Source organism: Bombyx mori, chromosome 2 (genome assembly GCF_030269925.1).
Source record: "Bombyx mori chromosome 2, ASM3026992v2".
NCBI classification, from domain to species: Eukaryota; Metazoa; Arthropoda; class Insecta; order Lepidoptera; family Bombycidae; genus Bombyx; species Bombyx mori.
Window position 1 is genome coordinate 274,813 of NC_085108.1, and position 23,333 is coordinate 298,145.

The following is a 23,333-nucleotide window of genomic DNA, read 5'->3' on the forward strand; positions in this document are numbered from 1 at the left end:
ATTGTAGGGAGAACGAACCGAGAAGGGGGACTAAGTTCATATTTTTTTAAGAGAACTTTAATGTTATTTCGTTGGCTTTTTATGTTACGTAAATTTAAATTAAATGATTTTTGGATCAAATGTTGCTTTTTAGAAACGTAGAACACATAAATTACGAATCCACACAATTTTAATAAACATTGCATAGTTTCATAATTATGAAACCAGATTCCGACGGCTCGTTTTCAAAAAGTTCTCAAAGCCACTGGGGTATTATATCATATACCTTAAAGTTTTCTCGACCGCGTCAGAAACGAAACGAAACAGTTCAAGACAAGTGTAGGCGATGGGTAAACAGGCAAACACGCACACTACAAATCAAAAGGAATCACTACTAACCTACTAAAGAGCGCCTACCAAAATAGTAAATAAAAAAAAAATAAAAAAAAAATTAAGAAAATGTTAAACAAGGACAAAGCTCCACACTGTTCGCTCGTTAAACAAATAAAACACAAACAAAAAAAAAATCGAAACAAAAACGTTAAGAGAAAAATATTTACAATCCTTTTTTATTAGTTAGGTCGACGTTGCCCCGGACCGCGACCACGGGTTGCTGTACTAAAACAACCGCAACGTCTTGCAACGTTGAGCATGTTGTCCAAGGACCTCGACCTAACTATGAAGTTAATAAACATTTGGTCCAATCACAAGAACTAAGGATAATCAAAGCGCCCGAGCGAAGTCGCTACGGCAAGCTTGATTAGACCAAATGATTAACAAGAATATTATTAAAACTGCTGTTACAATATCTTGCGTATATTGCTTGAAAGACACGACTGAGGTGTTTGTTCATTGAAACATAAATATTGCACTACCGTCCAATTTTCTATATTTATAAAGAAAACTAGCCTACCCGGCAGACTTGTATAAAATAAACTTAAAACAAACAAAAGGAATCCGCCCGACGGGGGACACATCAATGGAAAAACAAAACTGTTATTTTTATTTAATTCCGACAATTCTCATATTTATTTTATCTACCTTTTAAACCTTCTCTGGACTTCCACAAATATATTTATATAGAAAATTGGACGGTAGTGCATTTCTTGACATTCATATCAACAAAATAAATAGAAGGAAAATCAAATTGCAAGTTTAAGAAGTCGTAAAAGCAGTTTTAAGGATGTCTACAACTCGAGCGCTGTGTAACATCATTAGTACCAATCATGCTGGGGGGGTCACATGCTAACGGTCTGGCAAAATGTGGTACTCGATCAGTGCCGTTTAAACAAAGATGGGGGGTTCGAGGGGGGACCGTCCCCCCGGACCGACTGGCTGCTCGTCCCTCACCCACGTTCTCTGTACAGAGCAGCAAATGGGGGCACAGGACCCGGGGCCTTGTGAGCAGTCCGCGGTGACCACATTGTTATAGTATAGCTTTGGACCTTTTTGCATCATATAGATGGAAGAGCTACATCAGGACCCATCTGACGTCAAGTGGTCACGACGAGACAAGACAAAAGAGAAAAATCATTTAAGCTTTACAGATTTTTATTGAATTCCTGCAGACCGCAGAAACATATTCGGTAATGAACAAACCCCCACATTTTGCCAAACAACGATTTATATAAACTAAAAACTTGTCGAATGAGACTTTCATCTCACTAACCGTCTGTTTTACTCCAGGGGGGTTAATGGAGTTTTACCCTGCCATGTTTATAATCCTGACAGTACACACTAACTTTACGTGATCTGATTTTTAGGTCAGTCAAAATAAGTTATCGTAAGTAGACGTACCATTACATTAGGGGGGTAGACGGCGACGTGCGGGTGTCCGTTCGCGAGGGGGGTCGCTCCTGAGGGAGGAGAGGACACGCCCGGCCCCGACCAGCCTGCCTGCTGACGTATGCGAATTGTGAGGATGGCGTGTGACCAGTGTTTGAGGAGTTCATTGTTCTGCACATTTGTTTGAGACGCGCGCACGTGGCCGGGGGTCGTGGTTTCGATTCCCACTTGGGAGTAACATTCGTGTAGGTTAGGTTAGGTTAGGTTAGGTTTGTTTTCTTAATGGGTGGAGGGGAACGCGGAGAGTGAAGTTGTGTGATTTGATTTATTTTGTCTATTTAGTGTTTCTTAAGGTCTAAACGTGTAATAGCCGTGGTTTATTAACTGTTTAATATCTGTGAAAGTGCACAAATGTGGGAAAACAAAGTCGCTGGACGAAACGTCTCGGGATCCTTTTACTGTGATTATATTCCATCACATAATCATATCATTTCATGCCATGTTTTTTTTTTATTTTTTTTTATTGCCCTTTTAGACAGACGAGCATACGGCCCACCTGATGGTGAGTGGTTACCGTCGCCCATGGACTTCAGCAATGCCAGGAGCAGAGCCAAGCCGCTGCCTACAAATCATGCCTGCTCATATATCAAAAAATATATTAAAATAAAACTTGACCTAAAGGTCTTGGTTACCAGGTCATAAAATTCCTTAAAAAAATTAATGAGTGGGTGTTTAATGTATCGTAGTTTGAGGCCAGGTGACCGACCGCGTGTGGTTACTGTTTGAAGATGACGTGTCTCGTGTTCTGGTGTGGTACCTGCGTGACTGGCACGGCGTGCGGCACGTGTTCGTGCTTGAGGGGGTAGAGGCGGGCGTGCAGCGGGGGCGGGGAGTGCACGGGCGTGGACGGCGACGAGTAGGACGACACGCTGCCCTCGGGGCCCACCACCGTCGGCGTACTCGCGCCCCCCCCATACATCTTCAACGAGGAAATGCTAATTATGAATACCGCTTGATGTACTTGTGCAACTTTGTGGTCCCTGATCCGCTCTGATCCCTGGTCCTTTTAATAGGCAAGACGGCAGTGCCTCCTACCACTGCGTGTCTACAATATATTTATTGATTGTCTTATTCATTTATTGTGTAAAGTATATATTTGCTCAAAGCAGTTGGCATCTGTCCGCGGAACTTAAACATCGGCATTGTCGCAATGCTCAACCGGTCAATATACCGTGTCACCAAAAGTATACTTCACATCCACATTTTCCTACTATAGTTTGATACGCATGAGTTACACGCTTTAGCGGTTCGCTAAAACATTGTAAAACCGCGATAATTCTAAGACCCTTTTTATGAAATCACGTTCATGAGTCGTGGGAGCCTCATGGACGTGATGCGACAGTACGATGACTTTATGTATACGACCAGTTTATGAATGTAATGACTCAACTCGTTTATCTAACAGAACTAATCTATTTGCGTTGCCGTAAGTCTGGATAATCGATTAGTTTGTGAGTAACGCCCTCGTCCATCCCGTGCGACCGTGGTCTGATTAGTTGGGCGTCCGGGTGTACTCGAGTCGAGTGATACTCTATTGTCTGCAAGGCAAGTTGATATCACCATTACGCTTATTCCTGTAATTATGAAACCAAAAACAAGTTGACCACGAGCTGACCTGGGACCATAATAAAATTAGCCAAGTGGTTGGTAGATATGTAGGGACCACAAATGTCACCATAGCAACGATGCTACGTCTCGGGATTGTCGGGCTGTCGATAGCACGTTCAATATACGTTAGTCACTTAACTGAACACGTGTCTTATTAATCCTTGCCCGATATAGAGACTCAACCGATACTAACTGGTTGTAGCGGAGGTTTGGCGACGAGCATGGGGTCTGTGGGGGAGTGGTGGGGGGCTGCGGCTCTGAAGGAGGACATGGGCGGCAGTGGCAGCTCCGCGCCGCCGCCCGTCGCCTCGCCGCCCACCGCAGCGCCCGCTATACCTGGAAATGTTTTGACAGAACGGTATTATTACAAAAAAAAAATTCCTACCTGTTCTAGTAAACCCGAGGGGTTATTCTAGATTCACAGTAGATGAGCTCACGGGGCTCAAGCCTGATGACGTTGCTAAGACGAACCCTAGCAAGAGCTGTGCTTCGCAGAATCTACCACCGGATCGGAAGCGCGACCCACTGAGAAGATCCAGCGAGAAACTCAGTGTGCTGTGTCTATAGGGTTAATTTACTCGCCGAGCCCTTTCTCGCAAGCGACGGGTTCGGCGGGGACGGTGACCGGTGCTTGAGGTACCTTAAAGCACTGTTAGTGTTTCCGGAGGATCCGAAATGACGTGTTTAGCACTGTCTAATGTTAATAATTGATTCAAAAATCACTAATGAATCGAATGAGATCGGGATCTAGCGTGTGCTTTGCTTGTTGGCTTTGTAAAATATGTTTACAAACGAATAATGCAGATGCCGTTAACTGCATACACACATACACCACGACGTCACCCACACGTCACAAGCCGCATCAATTTTAATTGTAATACAGGTTTTTTTTATTTGTACCTACTCTTACATTATTATGCATAAGTTATAATTTTGCTGTATGCACCTGTTTTGAATTGCAATCCCGATTGTTATGTTAAATATTTAAACTTATAATTTCTGCCGTGAAGCAGTAATGCGTTTCGGTTTGAAGGGTGGGGCAGCAGCCGCCGTAACTATACTGAGACCTTAGAACTTATATCTCAAGGTGGGTAACGCATTTACGTTGTAGATGTCTATGGACTTCAGTAACCACTTAACACCAGGAGGGCTGTGCGCACGTCCACCCATCTAAGCAAAAAAAAAGTATGGTTGTAATTTGTTTTGTGCATCAATAAATAAATAAAAAAAGGTCCCATAGCGCCGCTGTAACGTCTCTATCGTCATCAAAAGCAGAAGGGTCTTACCCGGCGACGTGGCATAGGGGTCATGGTGGTAGGGCGGTGGGGGCTGGTAGTACCCTGCCGCCCACTCGCCCCCGCCCCCCGCGTAGTACGGCTCCTGGTACGAAGCTCCCGCTCCCGCCCCCTTCGGCGACGCGTACCTGCTGGGCGAGTCGTGCCCGAATTCATCGCTTCCGTACTGAAAATAGAAAAAGAGACATATCACCTACTGCTATTCGATAACGAGATTCAACAGTCCTTCAACATTCCACCAGGCACGGTTTAATAGTTTCCACTGAATCTCTTTTCCATCAGTAAGTATCCACAGTCGGCATCGATGCGAAACTTCGACAAAGCGGCACGACACGAGATCCCTCTCATCGTGGCCGCCGGTAAATACATTCCCGATCCTACGGACAGAATGGAAAGCAGCCGACGTCGCCCAAAACACCTCATTTCGGATCCTCCCGGTCCACTAACGATACTTTTAGGTACCTCAAACACCGGTCATCGTTCTCGTCGGATCCGTCGCTTACGACTAAGGGCTCGACGAGTAAATTAACCCTCAGACACAGCCCACTGAGTTTCTCGTCGGATCTTCTCAGTGGGTCGCGTTTCCGATCCGGTGGTAGATTCTGCGAAGCACGGCTCTTGCTGGGGTTCGTGTTAGCAACGTCGTCAGGTTTGAGCCCCGTGAGCTCACCTACTAGTTAAGGTTACGCTGAAATAGCTTCTCAAGGCAAAAAAAAATGCGACATAAATATATAAATATATGCGCCCGCGCGACTCGTAGCGAAAGAAGGGTAAAATACCATTGTTCTTTCTTAAATAAAACATTAAATAAATCATTAACTAGCTTCTAAACAGAAAACAGATGTTTACAGGTAAATAAAAGTCACATATGGAAGGCCAAAGAAAATACGTACATCTGTAGCCCCGTCTAACAACTTCGAACTCTTTCCGCTGAAGATTGTCGATTCGAAATAATTATATCCATTCATAGCGCACAATATAGGTCGTGTCCAGTTTATATTTAGCTCTCGACTAGGAAACCGTATTACTCATGCATTCTGTCTTAAAACAAACGTTTTTTTTTTACGAATCTTATACGGATGTTTCCGGTGTAAGAATATATAGGTATACACTAGCCGTACTCGCCCGTTTCGCTGGGCATTTAAAATTAACATTATTATTTATTGTCATTATTATTAGGGAGTCCAACACTCATATAAATATAGCCTATCCATTAAGTACATGTATTTTCTACATGAATACCAAGTTTCAAGTCAATCGGATGCATGGTTCAGTAAATATAACGGAACATCCGTAAAAACCACTGTAGATTTATTATATAGTAGTATAGATTTCCTTGTAGCGCTGAATTGTGTATGTCAATATCGTTGACAGTGAACTAAGTAAGAAGAGTAACTTGAGAAACAATCGTTGCGTAATGGGACGAAAAATAATCCATCCTTGGGCCCGTGGTTACCCCTTGCGGATCAATTCCATATATCCCGCGCGCCCTTTAGGCACCTCAGAGGAAGTTCGGCCCACAGAATACAAACAAAAAATTGCTCAAAAAATAATATCGGAGACCCTGTTCGTAAGCATTTGATAAAGCTCTACCCCGCGGGTAGGCACCACTCTTCGACACAACGATGGTACAAAAAACGAAATCATGTGGCGACTACCGCCCACCTCGGGATGTTGGTTCGTCTAGAATACATGACTTCTATCCCCCTAATTGGATCATCTGTTAGTTTCGCTTTTGGGAAACGACCTTCGAGGGCTTCCTCGTCGTGAGTGACTCAAAACTTAAATCAGGAACCGGATAAGCTCTACTATATCCGGGTATGTACTTGAACTATTATTTTCTATTGCACTAGATGGGGTTACCTCGTGCAGGATGATGGTGTCCATCCGTGGAGACGCACATTATGTCCTTCATCAAGCATTTTGATATTTTTTAGGGCTTGATATATTATGATATATGACACAGCGTTGTTTACCGCGCCCTTTGCCGCCAAAGTGGTTCACTCGACGTGTCGCCCAAGTATCTATATATTAATACGTGAAGCAAAAACTTTGTATCCCTTTTTACGAAAATTGCGCGGACGGAGGAGTATGAAATTTTCCACACTTATAGAGAATATAGAGAAGAAGTGCACAATGCTAATATTTTTTTTAAATAATGCTTAAAAGATACATTAATACAATAAAGAAAACATTACACACGAAACCATGTATTTGACGCACACACGCACGCATACTATTTATTTATTGTCAAACTTTTGTTCTTGACGTCTGTGGTCTAATTGAGAATAGATTGAATATTGTTTGTCTTTATTAATATTTTTCTATAGTGTAGTCTTGGCGTTGAAAATACAATCATAATAGTGTACAAACTTACAATTCCAATTAATTATAGTCGAATTTCGACTACTGCGGGACCTCTAGTTTACTTAAATCATTGATCGATCGGTACAGCGAGCTTTGGTTGCGGAACGCCACGGTAAATTAACGTGAAACTTTAAATACATGGCTTGAAATACATTAGTCAGTTGGCTCGTGGACATCAGCGGTTCGTGCAACACAAACGCGGTCAATTCACTACAGAAATGCATCGAGATTACAACACAAAGCACACAAAGCGAAAGCTCGCCCCTGACGTAACTCACAACCGGACCGTGCGTGGTTTCGTACACTTGCGGACACAAAAACGTGTTCAATAAATACACTCTATGTCGGGTAGTTAACAGATATCGTGATTATAAATAACAAAGGACTATTTAGGAAGAGGTATGCCTAAGAAGAAATGGATGGATTGCGTATAAGATAGGCAGCGGCTTGGCCCTTGCCCCTGGCATCGTTGAAGTCCATGGGCGACGGTAACCACTCACCATCAGGTGGGCCGTATGCTCGTCTGCCTACAAGGGCCATATAAAAAAGAAGTTGATATGTGTAAGAAGGGAGTGAGCGAAGAAATATATGATAGAGGAGTACGGAAGGAGAAAACATGTTGCGCCGACCCCAAGTGACTGGGAGAAGGGCAGGAGAATAATGATGATTATTGAGGAATTTCATTCATTATACTACATATATTAAAGAAATAATTAATTCGACTGATTTAACTCTTTACATTATATTAAAACTTAATGATTTCTAACAATATGTCGGAAAGACGATCAGCCTAATTTAAAAGGTATCTGATATTTTAATGACGTATTCAATTATTTAATTAGTAAAGATAGCCACGAATATTACGATAATTACAGTGTGTTGAAATTATAACATTTATTAACTAGTAGAAAGTTTCGTTACGAATGGAATTCTAAAATACAATACAACGTGTGTCACACTCATTTGTTCGATCTATGGAAATCAGAGACCGACAAAGAGCAAACAAACCCCATCCCCAAACGAATGTTTGCCCTATGTGGGACTCGACTGCGCGCCTGTGCGCCTGTACAACAAAATTCCACAAGATGTTAGGAACCTACATATACATAGGTTTAAGAAAACTATTAAAGAACATCTGTGCAATAAAGCTTACTATAAAGTCAATGATTATCTAGAAGATTGCACAAAGTGGGAATGAGTTGCTCGCTCCGGGGATTTCAATATTGTAATAATTGTTATGTTATAATACTCATTGTAAAAATGAATATTTAAAAAAGTATCTCATATTAAAAAAAAAAACTAATATTTAAAAAAAAAAAGACATGCCCGCTGAGTTTCTTGCCAGTTCTTCTCAGGACGGAGGCTAGTTCTTGTGAATTGGCGGTAGTTCTTTTGACGTTCAACAAGTATGTACTTTCATTTATGTTGAATAATTTTTTTTTTTTATTTGGTTTGAATGATCGGCCCAAAAGTCAGAGCCGCTAACTACAGAGCCAATTTTTACATTTTCCATACATACTTTGAGGGTACTTACAAGGGTACTTACTTGAAGTGCCCACATCAAAAGTACAAAGTTTCAAATCTAATCAGGAAAAGGATAAACGAATAATAAAAAAAATCACAATTAAACATACTTAGATAGTTTGCATAAAGATTGAATTACAGTACAACGGCTGCCCCATCCTTCAAACCGAAACGCATTACTGTTTCAAGGCAGAAACAGGCAGGGTAGTGGTACTTTGTCTCAATACGCCACCAGCAAAATATACTACCTACTACCTCCACTCTACGTAGGAGGGTTAAGATGGAAACACTATTTATATATACTACTACTACGGACTGAGATTAGTACCAGGAGGTCGGACTTGTAGCTTCGGCGCAATTTGCCGGTCAGACAATTCATTAAGATCCTCTAACTTCATTGCTTATTTATCTATGAAATTTGTAAGGAAATCAATAAATAATAATAAAAAAAACCAAGCAGAGATAATCCTAATAAAATGTTCTACAGTGTAATGCACATTATCTTAGAGCAACAGCGAGCAAGGTGCCATACTGGTCGTAGACATTGTTATCTCGATAAGGTGCGCTTAGTATCAAACTGGTTTTGCTTAGATGGCGATACAAGTATCACTGTTGATAAGTTGCCACTTCGTTAGAGGCGATACTTTGTGGGACGTGATTCAAATTACATTTACCATTTATATTACGATTGTTCACTATAAGGAAATATATATGTTAGAGGAAGTCTGAATGTGGCACCTGTGACAGAGAAGCTGAGAAGTGCGCGTTTGGGATGGTATAGACATGTGATGAGACGAAATGAAAATGAGGTTGGTAAGAGAGCGTTAACTATGAATGTGGAAGGATATAGAGGAAGAGGTAGACCTAAGAAGAAATGGATGGATTGCGTGAAAGACGATACGGGTAAGAGGGGAGTGAGCGAAGAAATGGTATATGATAGAAGAGTATGGAAGGAGAAAACATGTTGCGCCGACCCCAGGTAACTGGGAGAAGGGCAGGATAATGATGATGATGTTCACTATAAGGAAACATAACGGTGGCAGTAGATTTGTTCTCTAGCAGGCGAGACGCGCGGGCCATTCCAACTATGCCGTAGTTCGGGTTAAGCCACATATCCCAAGGCTCCTCTCCTTAACAATTAACGTATGTGCATATCGAGGGGTGAAATGGTATTTGGTTTAATTTAGGTTAATAAGGGACATTTATCTTTGTAATTAAAGTCCGTTTTATTCGGTATTAGTATCGATAATTCGATGTTTTTAATTGAGCTTCAATTATCTTTACCACATTGAAATAGCTGAAGAAGTCTTTTTGTCATGATATTTTTTCCAAATTTTAAACTTTAAATGGCTCTCAAAAATGTCGTTTATACTAAGCTAGATGATGACCGGTTTTTTTTTGATAACGCCATCTTGTTGTATCTTTAGAGCGGTTAGTTGCCCTCAATTAAGAAAAATAGTATTATTATTCGCCAATAGATGTCGGGAAGAGTTGATTATTGAAAACACGAATAAAACAACATTTTCTGAAAATAAATCGTAGCTAGATCGATTTATCGCCCCCGAAATCCCCTGTATACTAAATTTTATGAAAATCGTTGGAGCCGTTTCCGAGATTCAGATTATATACATATATATATATATTTTTTTTATTGCTTAGATGGGTGGACGAGCTCACAGCCCGCCTGGTGTAAAGTGGTTACTGGAGCTCATGGACATCTACAACGTAAATGCGCCACCCACCTTGAGATATTAGTTCTAAGATCTCAGTATAGTTACAACGGCTGCCCCACCCTTCAAACCGAAACGCATTACTGCTTCACGGCAGAAATAGGCAGGGTGGTGGTACCTACCCGCGCGGACTCACAAGAGGTCCTACCACCAGTAAATATTCAAGAATTGCTCGTTTAAAGGCATAAGATAACGATTCACCCGTCGATATGTATTTGACACGTGTTCACGGATTGCACATCGCACGAAAAACATCGTGTGACAATATAAAACCTACTAGGTGTAGGTATTATTTATAAGCACCTCAACACACCTGCTGTATCTTTTTCAGATTTTCTCTAGATAAAACACTTGTCTAAAATAGATCGCTTTTACCGATAAGACCGTCGATTCCACAATCATACCTGCCTGTTGACTGTTTTGAATGTAAATTGTATTTGGGTGTGCAATAAAGTATTTTTTCATTGTTTTGCGTAAGGATTACTGGCAAATAGGTTTTTTTTTTATTGCTTATTTGTGTGGACGAGCTCACAGCCCACTTGGTATTAAGTGGTTACTGGAGCCCATAGACATCTACAATGTAAATGCGCCACCCACCTTGAGATATAAGTTCTAAGGTCTCGATATAGTTACAACCGCTACCCCACCCTTCAAACCGAAACGCATTACTGCTTCATGGCAGAAATAGGCGGGGTGGTGGTACCTACCCGTGCGGACTCACAGGAGTTCCTAACACCAGTGTGTTCAGGGCCACACGAGTGCGTACTACAATCTTGCCGTTTAGACTGTGAAACGGTCATGCATTTGAAGAAGGCAGTCGATATACCGATGTGACCTGAGTCTCAAGACCGCGGAGCGGGTCTATCCAATGATTTGCACTGAAGTTCTCGCCGGATCTTCTCAGTGGTTCGCGTTTCCGATCCGGTGCTAGATTCTGCGAAGCACTGATCTTGCTAGGGCTAATGTTAGCAACGTCGTCAGGTTAGAGCGCCATGGGCTCACCTATTTGTTAGGGTTACGCTGAAATGGCCTCTCAAGGCTCATCAGCTTTGGAAGGAGATAAAAAAAAGACGGAGCGGACAATAGTTATGAATCCGGCTCCGAACACACGGCGGCTACGTGATTAAGCAATGAGTCATTTGTTTTAATAAAGTCCCGAAGGATCTGATTCCCGATAATAATGTGACGCACGTTCAGACACCCCGCTACGTTTGTATATCCCAAAATATGTAGAGGAAATATTAATTTATTTATTTATGTTGATGGGCGAGCAACGTGTAGCGTCATCAACTTGAGACGTGAGTTCGAAGTCTCTATATTGTATTAAGGTTGTGCCATCATCGAATAGGAATCTGAGTTTTGTGTTGTGAGCCGCCACGAGCAGATACCATTGCCCTGCCTATTTCTGTCGCAACGCCGTCATCAGTCAACCGTTATACAATTGTCTCAATTCAAGTCTCAAAGCGAGAGGCAGTATAACGTTGACATGTCAATGTGGTGGCAAATTTTTTGCACCTCTAACTCAAGACCAGTATCAGATTAACGACCCGTAAAAGCTTCGAACGATGAAGTGAATCTGCCCAAAGGAAAGCCAATTGATCTTAGGTCCGGATACGAATTTAATCAGAAGTTAAAAGGAACGTGGGTATTTAGATACTGACTCTGAATTTTTATTTTTTATTGCTTAGATGGGTGGACGAGCTCACAGCCCACTTGGTGTTAAGTGGTTACTGGAGCCCATAGATATCTACAACGTAAATGCGTCAAGTATAGTTACAACGGCTGCCCCACCCTTCAAACCGAAACGCATTACTGCTTCACGGCAGAAATAGACAGGGTGGTGGTACCTACCCGCGCGGACTCACAAGAGGTCCTACCACCAGTAAAAAATTGAGTAGAGTGAATTGGAGTAGAGACGCCACGCCGGGCAGCGGATGGCCATCTTGACGCATGTCACAAACAATGTCCATAGAGCTTCTTCGTGCACAATTAGCAGAGCGACCTAAAATAAATCACGAACCCAACACGCCCACGCGAGCACGCACGCACACACCGACACGGGCCCGCTATTAATACACTGATGACTGATACATATCGTCGGATAATATTCGTTAATTACATTTTCCTTTTGAACAAGGTGTTTTTGTTGAAGGTTAGACAGGTAATGAGTCTCTCATGGCTCTAGTCACAAGTTTGATTCTTTCGGTTTCTTACACCGTAGGTTGCAAGTGACCTTAGGTATTGTTTGAGGTCATTCCAGAGTAGTCTTGTGTTCACCGCCACTCACGGCACACAAGCACTCAGTTTTCCCGACTACTTCGCGGTAGAAACACAAAAGACGGTAGTATCCCGTTCGGGCTCAAGATTAAGTCCTACCTCCATAGTACCTACCAATTATATCTATTAATCTATCTATTAAGTGGATATCTCAAGGTGGGTGGCGCATTTACGTTGTAGATGTCTATGGGCTCCAGTAACCACTTAACACCAGGTGGGCTGTGAGATTGTCCACCCATCTAAGCAATAAAAAAAAATAAAAAAAATATACTGTTACGCCGAGTCGAACGGATATCGAATGATCTAGTAGCACCTAGAACGCTCGAGAAGTACACCGCCATCTATTGTCAGATAGCAGAAACACAATACTAGAGATGTGTGGAATATTCTCGATAATTCTAAGGATGTGGTATCGGCTATAAAAGCGTTGCAGGGATGGCACGCACTCAGTTAGTAATCGGAACTACTCGAAGCAAAACAGCGAACGGAACACCTGAAGCGAAGCGGAAGAGGCGAATTGAGAGTTTTAAAGTGTTTGTGAAGTATTCTAAGTGCAAATACAGTGTTAACTTGTACTTTGGTAGAACATTTTTATTTATCCCGAACCCCAGCGCCTAAAAATACTATTATAGTCTAAGGAATCGCCAAAATTTTTCAAGAGATCCGCCTCTTATTCCCCTTGAATTTTATAGATGGGAAGGTCTTTTTGCCACGTATCATCCGCCTATGGAATGAGCTCCCTTCCACGGTGTTTCCCGACCGCTATGACATGTCCTTCTTCAAACGAGGCTTGTGGAGAGTATTAAGCGGTAGGTAGCGGCTTGGCTCTGCCCCTGGCATTACTAAAGTCCATGGGCGACGGTAACCACTCACCATCAGGTGGGCCGTATGCTCGTCTGCCTACAAGGGCAATAAAAAAATATGTAAATGGTTGTAAATTTATTTTAACCGCCGAACATCAAACGCTACTGTGGTTGAAGGTCAACGCAGACTTGACCTTCAACCACAGTAGCGTAGGTTCACGAGCGATCGCATTAAAAAGTTCTAAGTTCAAAATCATGTTGATCACCTTAGAATCTATATCTAAAACCTCGACCTCCAAGTCTGGAAGCGCGACACAAGAATGCGTGCTTCGTATTATTATTCAAACGTTGTTCGTATTATCATCTCTGCATGCGTCACGTTGCATGTACTACACGTTACGTTGATGCCGTACCGACAATTAATCTTACTTTATTATGCAAAAAAATCCAGTCAAGTTTATAGTCTTTGAAAAAAAAAAGAACTATAGACAAACATAATATTACTACTTACTGGTGGTAGGACGTCTTGTGAGTCCGCGCGGGTAGGTACCACCACCCTGCCCATTTCTGCCGTGAAGCAGTAATGCGTTTCGGTTTGAAGGGTGGGGTAGCCGTGGGAACTATATTTGAGACCTTAGAACTTATATCTCAAGGTGGGTGGCGCATTTAAGCTGTAGATGTCTATGAGCTCCAGTAACCACTTAACATCAGGTGGGCTGTGAGCTCGTCCACCCATCTAAGCAATAAAAATAAATAAATTATAATAATAGATTACCGCTGGTAGTGGTATCTTCGACTCAAATTGGTCGAAGCTTTTCGCTTTTAAACCGGTCACCGACAAAACTATCAGAACAACGGCAGTCGAACCACCATGCCACGCGGCGGTAGTCTCCTGGTCCAGGTCTCAGAGCTTTATCTGGTTCAGCCTTCACGAGAATTTCGTTCTGAGGAATGTCGATATCAACCAACAATACTCGACGCGCAGACCAATCTATTACCACGATATCCAGCTTATTGGCAATGTTGGGCCTATCCGTGACAATAGATTAGTCCCAGCAGAACATAAAACAACTGTAACGATTGATATTTATAATGAGTTACATTGGAATCAACAAGACCGCATTTCAAGCCAAGTTGTTCCCGGATAATCCTAGCAATTTTATTGTGTCTATGCAAGTACTCGCCGTTATTGGAACAAGAACAACCAGAACTAAAATAATTATTATTTGCTATAAATCAGTAAATATTTCAGAGGACACTTGGCACAAAGACAGTCAGCATAACGATGTGATGCCGACGTGACCTAGAGACACGAGATCAAAATCTCAATGGTGGTGGTCTCAAATATATAGCGTCTGTCTATCCAAACCACACGCATGAGTTGCGGCAAACCTAGGCAGGATGGCGATACTAGTAGATGCAAGTGGGGGATCTCAGTATAATATAAAAAGAAGTGTGGTGTCGTGGGACACCGGATAGGAACGAAGTATTTTATTATAAAAATATTAATTTTAAGTTCTATTTGAGGTATAAAGAAAATAAAACTGGAGGTTTCGCAACAACCCACGGACATTCGGTAACGTGCGAACTTATTGTGGTACACTTCATTCACGGTTGTTTGCATAAGAGTTAGTGTATTGCGCAAACGAACGCTCTGAGATCGTGGTCAATGAATGATAAAAAAATATGTTATTTTTTGTACGTTATTACAAAGTTAAGTTGTACACTGTGTGCATTACTAATAAAAATCTTACGTTACGGACGTTTTTCCCGGTTAGGAGGGTTCCCCTCCGCATCGTCCCATAAGGAACTTCGTTCCAAAAATGCCCTAGCATTGCTTTTGTGATTCGACATCACCCCATCGATTTTATAACTGTATATCCAGTATAGATTTTATAGGACTTAAATTGGCAAACAGATCTGATATCTATAGCTTTGCTGGGCTTAGTACATTGCCAATGTGAGAATAAAGTAGGAATGAATGTACGCGTGTTTATATTTACTCACCCCACTCTCCTGGCTGGTCGCTACAGGGTTCGGGATCCCGTGCTCATCGTTCAATCTTCTCCTGGCTCTGTGTCTCAACAACGCGGACGCGTCGGGCTGATCAAACCTAAACGAGTGTTCGTCTCTCCCGATCACAAACTTATCAGCATCGAACAGTTTATTGTTAAAGTCCAAACTGACATACTCCGGTCTGACACCGTCCAAGATTTCCGAAGACAAACGCAAAGAATCTGACGTCTGCCTCAAGTTCAGTTCCGTATCACTTCGGTAGTTCTCGCACACTTGGTTGAAGGTATTAAAGTACTCGGAGGCCAGGTCTGTCCTGGGCTGGTGGTAGTCGAGTCCCGGGACAGGCGGGGGGTCAGCTGCGAGGAAACTCGAGTCCATGCTGGTGTCATGCCGCAAAGCCATTTGCTAACTTTTGAACTTGAACTTTTTGCACTTGGCACGTGTCATCACTGTTTTTTTGAATCTGTTGGATTTGATTTGTTTTCCGTTTCAAGTTTGCTTTGACATAGATAATAGCTCTCGAAAAAAATCGCATTTATTCTTTTGTAGCTGAATTGTCTCTAACTTGAATTCTCCTGTTATAGATCTGATTTTAAACCAATCAATTCAGTCTAAGTAACGTAATATTAAGAACCGAACTAATATATCTTTATATTGTGAACTGTTAATTGTACGAAGATATTGTTTGATCGTCACTTTAATTTGGTCAATTATAGTAATTGGAACAAAAGACTTACTTAGTCGGGCGCTATTAGCTCGCGGGTTGCTATAACTGTCCTAATTAAATAGATCGCAAATTAATAAGAATATCGATGTGAAGAACGGGACAGTGGCTATTCCAATTCTAAGACTTTGATTGAATGCCTCAAAGGTAGATGACGACTTTGGCTCTGGTCACTAAAGGGGACTTTAGGTTATACGGGATTGAGGCGTATCGCGAACCCGCACGGATAGATCTAACATCTTGCCTATTTCTGGCTCGAAGAGGGGAACGGTTGTTATAAAATACAATTCAGACTTCGACCGCGCCGTCTTAAGGTCGGCAACATCCATTACCGCAGACGTGAAATAGACGTGTCAATTTCATTGTTACTTTGAATAGATCCTTCGCGACAGAATTTTTGCAACGAAACACATTTTTCGACGTATTCAATGTAAGCGTCGACCGTCACGAGAAATTGATATGTTTCAATGGTCAGAAAAAAGTATCCATTCCCCTAACAAAGAGAGCAAGCAGGTAAGACCCCGGACATCTTGCCGCGGTGGAGCACCGACTGACGCACTGCACGGTTGCAGCTTGCTAAATATTTCATTGGCCGTTATTGTCGGGCAGACATCAACATTTATAACTTGCTTAAAAGATGATTCGGTATTTTGGTCATTCTTGGGTGTGTCGAGCACACGGCTGGAACAGCGCCGCCCCATCTCGTCTCGTGGGATTGGTGCAAGGATGAACTTGAGGAAAATGTTCACGATTGACTTCCACGGTGAAGCAATAACATCGTGTAATAAAAATGAAACCCGCAAAATTATAATTTGCGTAATTACTGGTGGTAAGACCTCTTGTGAGTCCGCGCGGGTGAATACCACCACCTTGCCTATTTCTGCCGTGAAGCAGTAATGCGTTTCGGTTTGAAGGGTGGGACAGCCGTTGTAACTATACTTGAGACCTTAGAACTTATATCTCAAGGTGGGTGGCGCATTTACGTTGTGGATATCTATGGGCTCAAGCAACCACTTTACACCAGGTGGGCTGTGAGCTCGTCCACGCATATAAGGAATAAAAAAAAATGTACGGGCAATATACTGCAGTCACACGCCAGGCTGCACTGATGGTGGGGCCTATCATGAGCCTGTCCGGATGAGTACCACCATGCTGTTTATGTTTACAGCAAAGCAGAAGTGATGCGTTCCGGCGTCAAGGGTTATACAATAGCATTGAGACTGACATCACGCCTCAAAGCTAAGTAGCAGCAGGCGGCGCCATTAACTGTCCATGAGGTCGCCGAGTGAGCTTTATCTACCCATCTAGAGCATTAACAAAAATAATTATCATCCACACCACATATAATAATAATAATAAATATTTACTAACAATCACGCCACGTTAACTGGTCCCGTGATAAGTTCGTAAAGAACTTGTGTTACAGGTACCAGATAACGGAAATAAATGTAAGATTTTTATTATACACATACATATATTTAATATACGTCCATAACCCTGGAAAAGACATTTATATTTATCATACAAATATCCTCCCTTGGCGGGATTCGAACCCGCGACCCCCTTGTGTAGTGACCATGTCACTTACCACTACACCAGACGGCCGTTACTTAATACTGCAATCATAAACGAAGCTACACTGGTGGTGGGGTCTATCAGACTGTGACATCATGCCTCAAAGCTAAGGGGCGGCAGGCGGCGCCATTAACTGTCCATGAGGTCGCTGAGTGAGCTTTATCTACCCATCTAGAGCATTAACAAAAACAATTATCATCCACACCACATACACAAATAAAATGTTCTGGTTGTGGTAATAACATGATTCGATTGTCTCGCAATACATTATTTAGTCGGCTTACAATTTAAGTTATCTGATATAATCGATTGAAAGTAAATCCGCAGACGTCACTGGAATGTTCTGAATCATTTCGTCCTTAACACAACCGACACGACGAACCAATAATTATCGACTTATCGTTTTTTTAAATTGATAATGCTTATTATAGATAAAGAATTTAAAATGAATATTCCATTTAAAAAAAAAACATATTTAGTATATTCAAATAATAATAATAAATCATGGCTTTTCTTGTTGCCAAATATGCATGAACGGTCTCGCTCCGACCTGGTCATGTAATTGCAGAAGTCCACGGACATCACGAAGCCTTTTCTTTTTTTGGCTTAGAGTTGTGGACGAGCTCACAGCCCACCTGGTGTTAAGTGGTTACTGGAGCCCATAGACATCTACAACGTAAATGCGCCACCCACCTTGAGATATAAGTTCTAAGGTCTCAATTATAGTTACAACGGCTGCCCCACCCTTCAAACCGAAACGCATTACTGCTTCACGGCAGAAATAGGCGGGGTGGTGGTACCTACCCGTGCGGACTCACAAGAGGTCCTACCACCAGTAAATATATAATATATAATATAGTCGAATTTCGACAACTGCGGGGCCAATATTTATATGTAGATACGTCTATGCCGGTCGAGCAAGATTCCAAAGCACGCCAGAGTTGCGGATCACTTCACACTAAGCCTCGCATATTGCCGGAGAACTTCGGACAAGTTTGTACTAATATGAGATTGGAATCAAACATGTAGAACTACACAATACTATAACGACATTCCTACACTCGTAAACGTGCCAGGATCGCACACCAGTGATCATTTTCTTATTGATGGTAGGACCTCTTGTGAGTCCGCACGGGTAGGTACCACCGTCCTGCCTATTTCTGCCGTGAAGCAGTAATGCGTTTCGGTTTGACGGGTGGGGCAGCCGTTGTAACTATACTGAGACTTTAGAACTTATATCTCAAGGTGGGTGTCGCATTTACGTTGTAGTTTATCTATGGGCTCCAGTAACCACTTAACATCAGGTGGGCTGTGAGCTCGTCCACCCATCTAAGCAGTAAAAAGAAAAAATATCACTAATATATCAGCGCAAACTTCCCACGCGGCTTCCTTGCAAAAAAAAACCTTTAACCCTATACAGTTCACACGATCGGCCTCACACGTCGCCGACCGCCGGGGACGATGTAACCCAATACGACAAGGGCTTGAGACGATTCGCCAACGGATATCGGCTGACGCAGCGAGTTCACAACCGATAAGGATTCTCTCCTGAAGAATGAGTTTGGTTTTTCGGAAAAACCTGGTCGTGGCATCGACGACAAATATAGCCCAGTGTTCCGTTATCTATTCTCTTATTATCAAAGACTAGCTGTTGCCCGCGACTTCGTCCGCGTGGAATAGTTATTTATTTATTTATTACACTTTATGTAAAATTTACATTGGCGGACTCAATGCCTAAGGCATTCTCTACCCGTCAACCAAAGGTAGTGCAGAGTGGATAGTGGTAGGTGCAATGAAATTTATATTAAGTTACAAAAAGTATATACATACATACATACATACATACATACATACATACATACATATAATACTTTACTTTGGCATAACGCTAAATTTTACCCGCGCCTTCATTTACGTAGAAGTAAGTATATATTTTTGAGAAATAAAATGTTAAGGAGCTATTTAAGGTACCAAAATCATGCTTTTTAGCCGACTTCAAAAGAGAAGGTTATTAGTGCTCCGCTCGTATTGGTCTTAGCGTGATGTTATAAATAGCCTATAGCCTTCCTCAATAAATGGGCTATCTGACACTAAAAGAATTTTTCAAATCGGACCAGTAGTAGTTCCTGAGATTAGCGCGTTCAAACAAACAAACTCTTCAGCTTTATAATATTAGTATAGATGATGGTCCTATTTCTGATGTACAACAACACTGTTACATTACAAAGCATGTGGCGGAATTCAGGTCGCTCTGGTGAACGCTTCCAATCAAATGAGCCGTGAGCTCATTCAACGATCTTTCGCAACAATCGTGCTGGTATATATTAATAGAGGTACATTTAAATATTCAAACTTCGAGTCGAGTTTTTACGCGATGCTCAAAAATGACACGAATACCAACGCGATAAGGTAACAAATATAAAAACGAAATCACCAAACGTATCATCGCATTAATTTTCAACACCAATATAACAGTAAAATGCAAACAGAAATAGCTCGAATGCATTTGACCAGGTAATAAACAATTTGATAAATATTCTAAACTAGCGGCCCGCTCCGGCTCCGCTCGGGTCTTTAACGAAAATTTCAACGATATTTGACGTTGTTTTATTTTTTTAAATAAAAGAACACTTATTGCGGCATAACTACAATAGTTAGACATATGCTGTCGCGACGCTTTTCGTAAATAATAATATGTTCTACAAAGTCGTAGTACATTATTTTATTCTATCATCAATCGTTTTCGCAGGACACGCGATGTAAAGAATATTTTAGGTAATTTTTTTACACCTCGGGTTACATTATTGGAGTTTTAGTAAGGATCCCTAATTTTTTTCAAAAACCATTATAGCCTATTTCACTCGGGAATAGTGTAGCTTCCAAACAGTGAAAGAATTTTTCAAATCGGTTCAGTAGTTTCGGAGCCTATTCAATACAAACAAACAAACAAACAAACAAATCTTTCCTCTTTATAATATTATAAGTATAGAAGTATAGATTCTTCCGCGCCGTTGTTTAATGTGAAATATTAAATTCTCAAACAATAGGGTACAGGTGCGTGGGTGACCGTGGTACAGATGGTTCAAACCGGGAATAGAAGCCTTGACCCGGCACCGACCGTCGCACACCTGACATGTGTCAACCAACACACATTAGCGATGTTTACAAACACGATTTCCTAGAGATTCCTGAAGAGTTTTTGCCAAAAACGCGGACTGGGTCACGGGTTCAGCTGATGTGCGATGGTCGGACCCTGTGTGTGCCCGCACGGGTCGTTGTGCTGTGTTTTTGCCGCCAACCGTGGTCTCACGATGCGTGGCGACATACAACGTCTACACCAGGTAGGCCCTGAGTTCCTCCGATGCGTTAAGAAAGAAAATAAGGATATTATATAATAATTTGAGATGATGAGAGTAGAGATCATCGATACTATCAGGAGCTACTGCCTTTCTAGATATCCTCTCCACGTTGTTTCCCGAGCGCTATGACATGTTCTTCTTCAAACGAGGCTTATGGAGAGTATTAAGCGGTAGGCAGCGGCTTGGCTCTACCCCTGGCATTACTGAAGTTCATGGGCGACGGTAACCACTCACCATCAGGTCGACCGTATGCTCGTCTGAATACAAGGGCAATAAAAAATCAAAAAGCTTTATCTGTGGTCACCCCGGTAAAGGAGATAACGAAAACTGTGAAGACACATTCTTCATAGATTCCAAAAAAGCAATCCCGGTCGAGAACCGAAGACTCCGGAGCGCAGTGATCGTATAAGAACCGAAACACACATCGGTAAGTACAAGAGGCAGTTGCGAGGTTCACCTGCCGTCCATCTGTCGAACCGGTTCGACTCCGGGCGGGGCACGGGGCATGCTCGTAAACGATTTCGACCTCAATACTCGTTTTTTTTAAATATTTTTAAACATAATATATTCACGGAATGCGTGTTGTGTGTTATTGAATGTTACTTAATTTTGTACCGATTTATTTTCATAGATGCAGCGTGTTCACATAAGAGTTGTTCATATATCGTCTTTTCGCATTGAAAGTGTACAATTTCCAAAAATATTCGAAATTGATTTAATATGCGGAATCATTTGGTATCACCAGTATTTTTCTCATAAATACTGTCAAAAGAGAGTAGTTTTTTTTTTAGTTTACCTATGTTTTGACTACTATTAACAAAATTAAATATATAATTTTATCTTACTTTGAAAGACAGATAATGTAATTAGTAAAAAATAAATGTTGCAAACATGATTAATATTAAAAATATCACATGTTAAACCTATAAAACACTCTCCTGTAAAATTAGTAAGTTTTTTGATTATACAGTTTTAATGCGAGAAGACGATTTGTCTTTCTTTTTCTAGTAATTTTAATTCACCGTTAGGGAGAACAAAGACATGCTACTACGCGGGAAGGCTGTCTTCGACAAAATAAGTTTTTTTTTTTATTGCCCTTGTAGGCAGACGGGCATACGGCCCACCTGATGGTGAGTGGTTACCGTCGCCCATGGACTTCAGCAATGCCAGGGGCAGAGCCAAGCCGCTGCTTACCATCAAGCTAGCCATACGAGTTAAATACATAAGTAAACAATGTGACGCTACAAGCCATCCACAGCTCAGTACCTATGTGTATGTATAGTATATAAATACTAAACGCTCATGTACTATGTACATATACATACTTATGTGTACGATGTGACATCCGGTATCAGAACCGTTGGCGACCCGCTGTCTGAGCCCAGTGTTGCAGCGATTACGAGAAACAAGACATTCTGCGAAGTGTCGCATTTATGTCAAATTCCCAAAAATCAAAATGCGTACATATCGCATATACATACGGTGTTATAAAATCACTTATACAATTTTTTGTTAACACTGAGCAGAGTGTGAGAAAATACATTTTTTTTAATCGTTACTAGCTGACCCGGCAGACTTCGTAGTGCCTCAATCGATAAATAAAAGATCTAAACTTTTGTATAAAATAAACTTAAAACAAACAAAAGGAACCCGTCAGACGGGGGGACACATCAAAGAAAAAACAAATTGTTATTTTTATTTAATTCCGAGCATTTTCATATTTATCTACCTTTTAAATCTTCTATGGACTTCGACAAATAATTCAAGACCAAAATTAGCCAAATCGGTCCAGCCGTTCTCGAGTTTTAGCGAGACTAACGAACAGCAATTCATATTTATATATAGAGATTAGTGAGACGAGCGAGATGTTTGCTTTTACTGATGGAGTTTAAATATTATCATTTTATTTCTATAGCCCAGCAGAACTATATATGAATTTATATAGATGTTGAATTTTCCAATTACATAATTTGCATAGGTGACGTTATCGCACCGTATGTCCGTTATCTAAAACGTCAGGAATGTTAGACAATCGATTCGATTCCATCGTCTCGTTGATAAATGTATTGTTGTGGTTTTTTTTATTGCTTATATGGGTGGACGATCTAATAGCCCACCTGGTGTTAAGTGGTTACTGGAGCCCATAGACATCTACAACGTAAATGCGCCACCCGCCTTGACATGAAGTTCTAAAGTCTCAGTATAGTTACAACGCCTGCCCCACAATGTAT

General features: G+C 41.5%; 1 protein-coding gene across 20 annotated transcripts in view; it reads right to left on the bottom strand.

Annotated features, from left to right (window-relative positions):
* The window catches only part of LOC101746894 (protein daughterless), a 122,262-nt gene that overhangs the window by 12,023 nt on the left and 86,906 nt on the right, over positions 1-23,333 (bottom strand). For 7 of the 20 annotated variants that reach the window (XM_038016746.2, XM_038016720.2, XM_062672406.1 and 4 more), the window contains exons 2-6: positions 15,436-15,907; positions 4,719-4,893; positions 3,626-3,768; positions 2,582-2,743; positions 1,777-1,878 (exon numbers count right to left, since the gene is read on the bottom strand). In XM_038016746.2, coding sequence (XP_037872674.1) covers positions 1,777-1,878; positions 2,582-2,743; positions 3,626-3,768; positions 4,719-4,893; positions 15,436-15,846 — 993 coding nt within the window. In that variant the 5' untranslated portion in view covers positions 15,847-15,907. Of the gene's footprint in view, positions 1-1,776; positions 1,879-2,581; positions 2,744-3,625; positions 3,769-4,718; positions 4,894-15,435; positions 16,031-23,333 lie in introns of all 20 variants that reach the window. The other 13 variants (XM_062672421.1, XM_038016740.2, XM_062672416.1 and 10 more) reach the window with 7 other exon arrangements.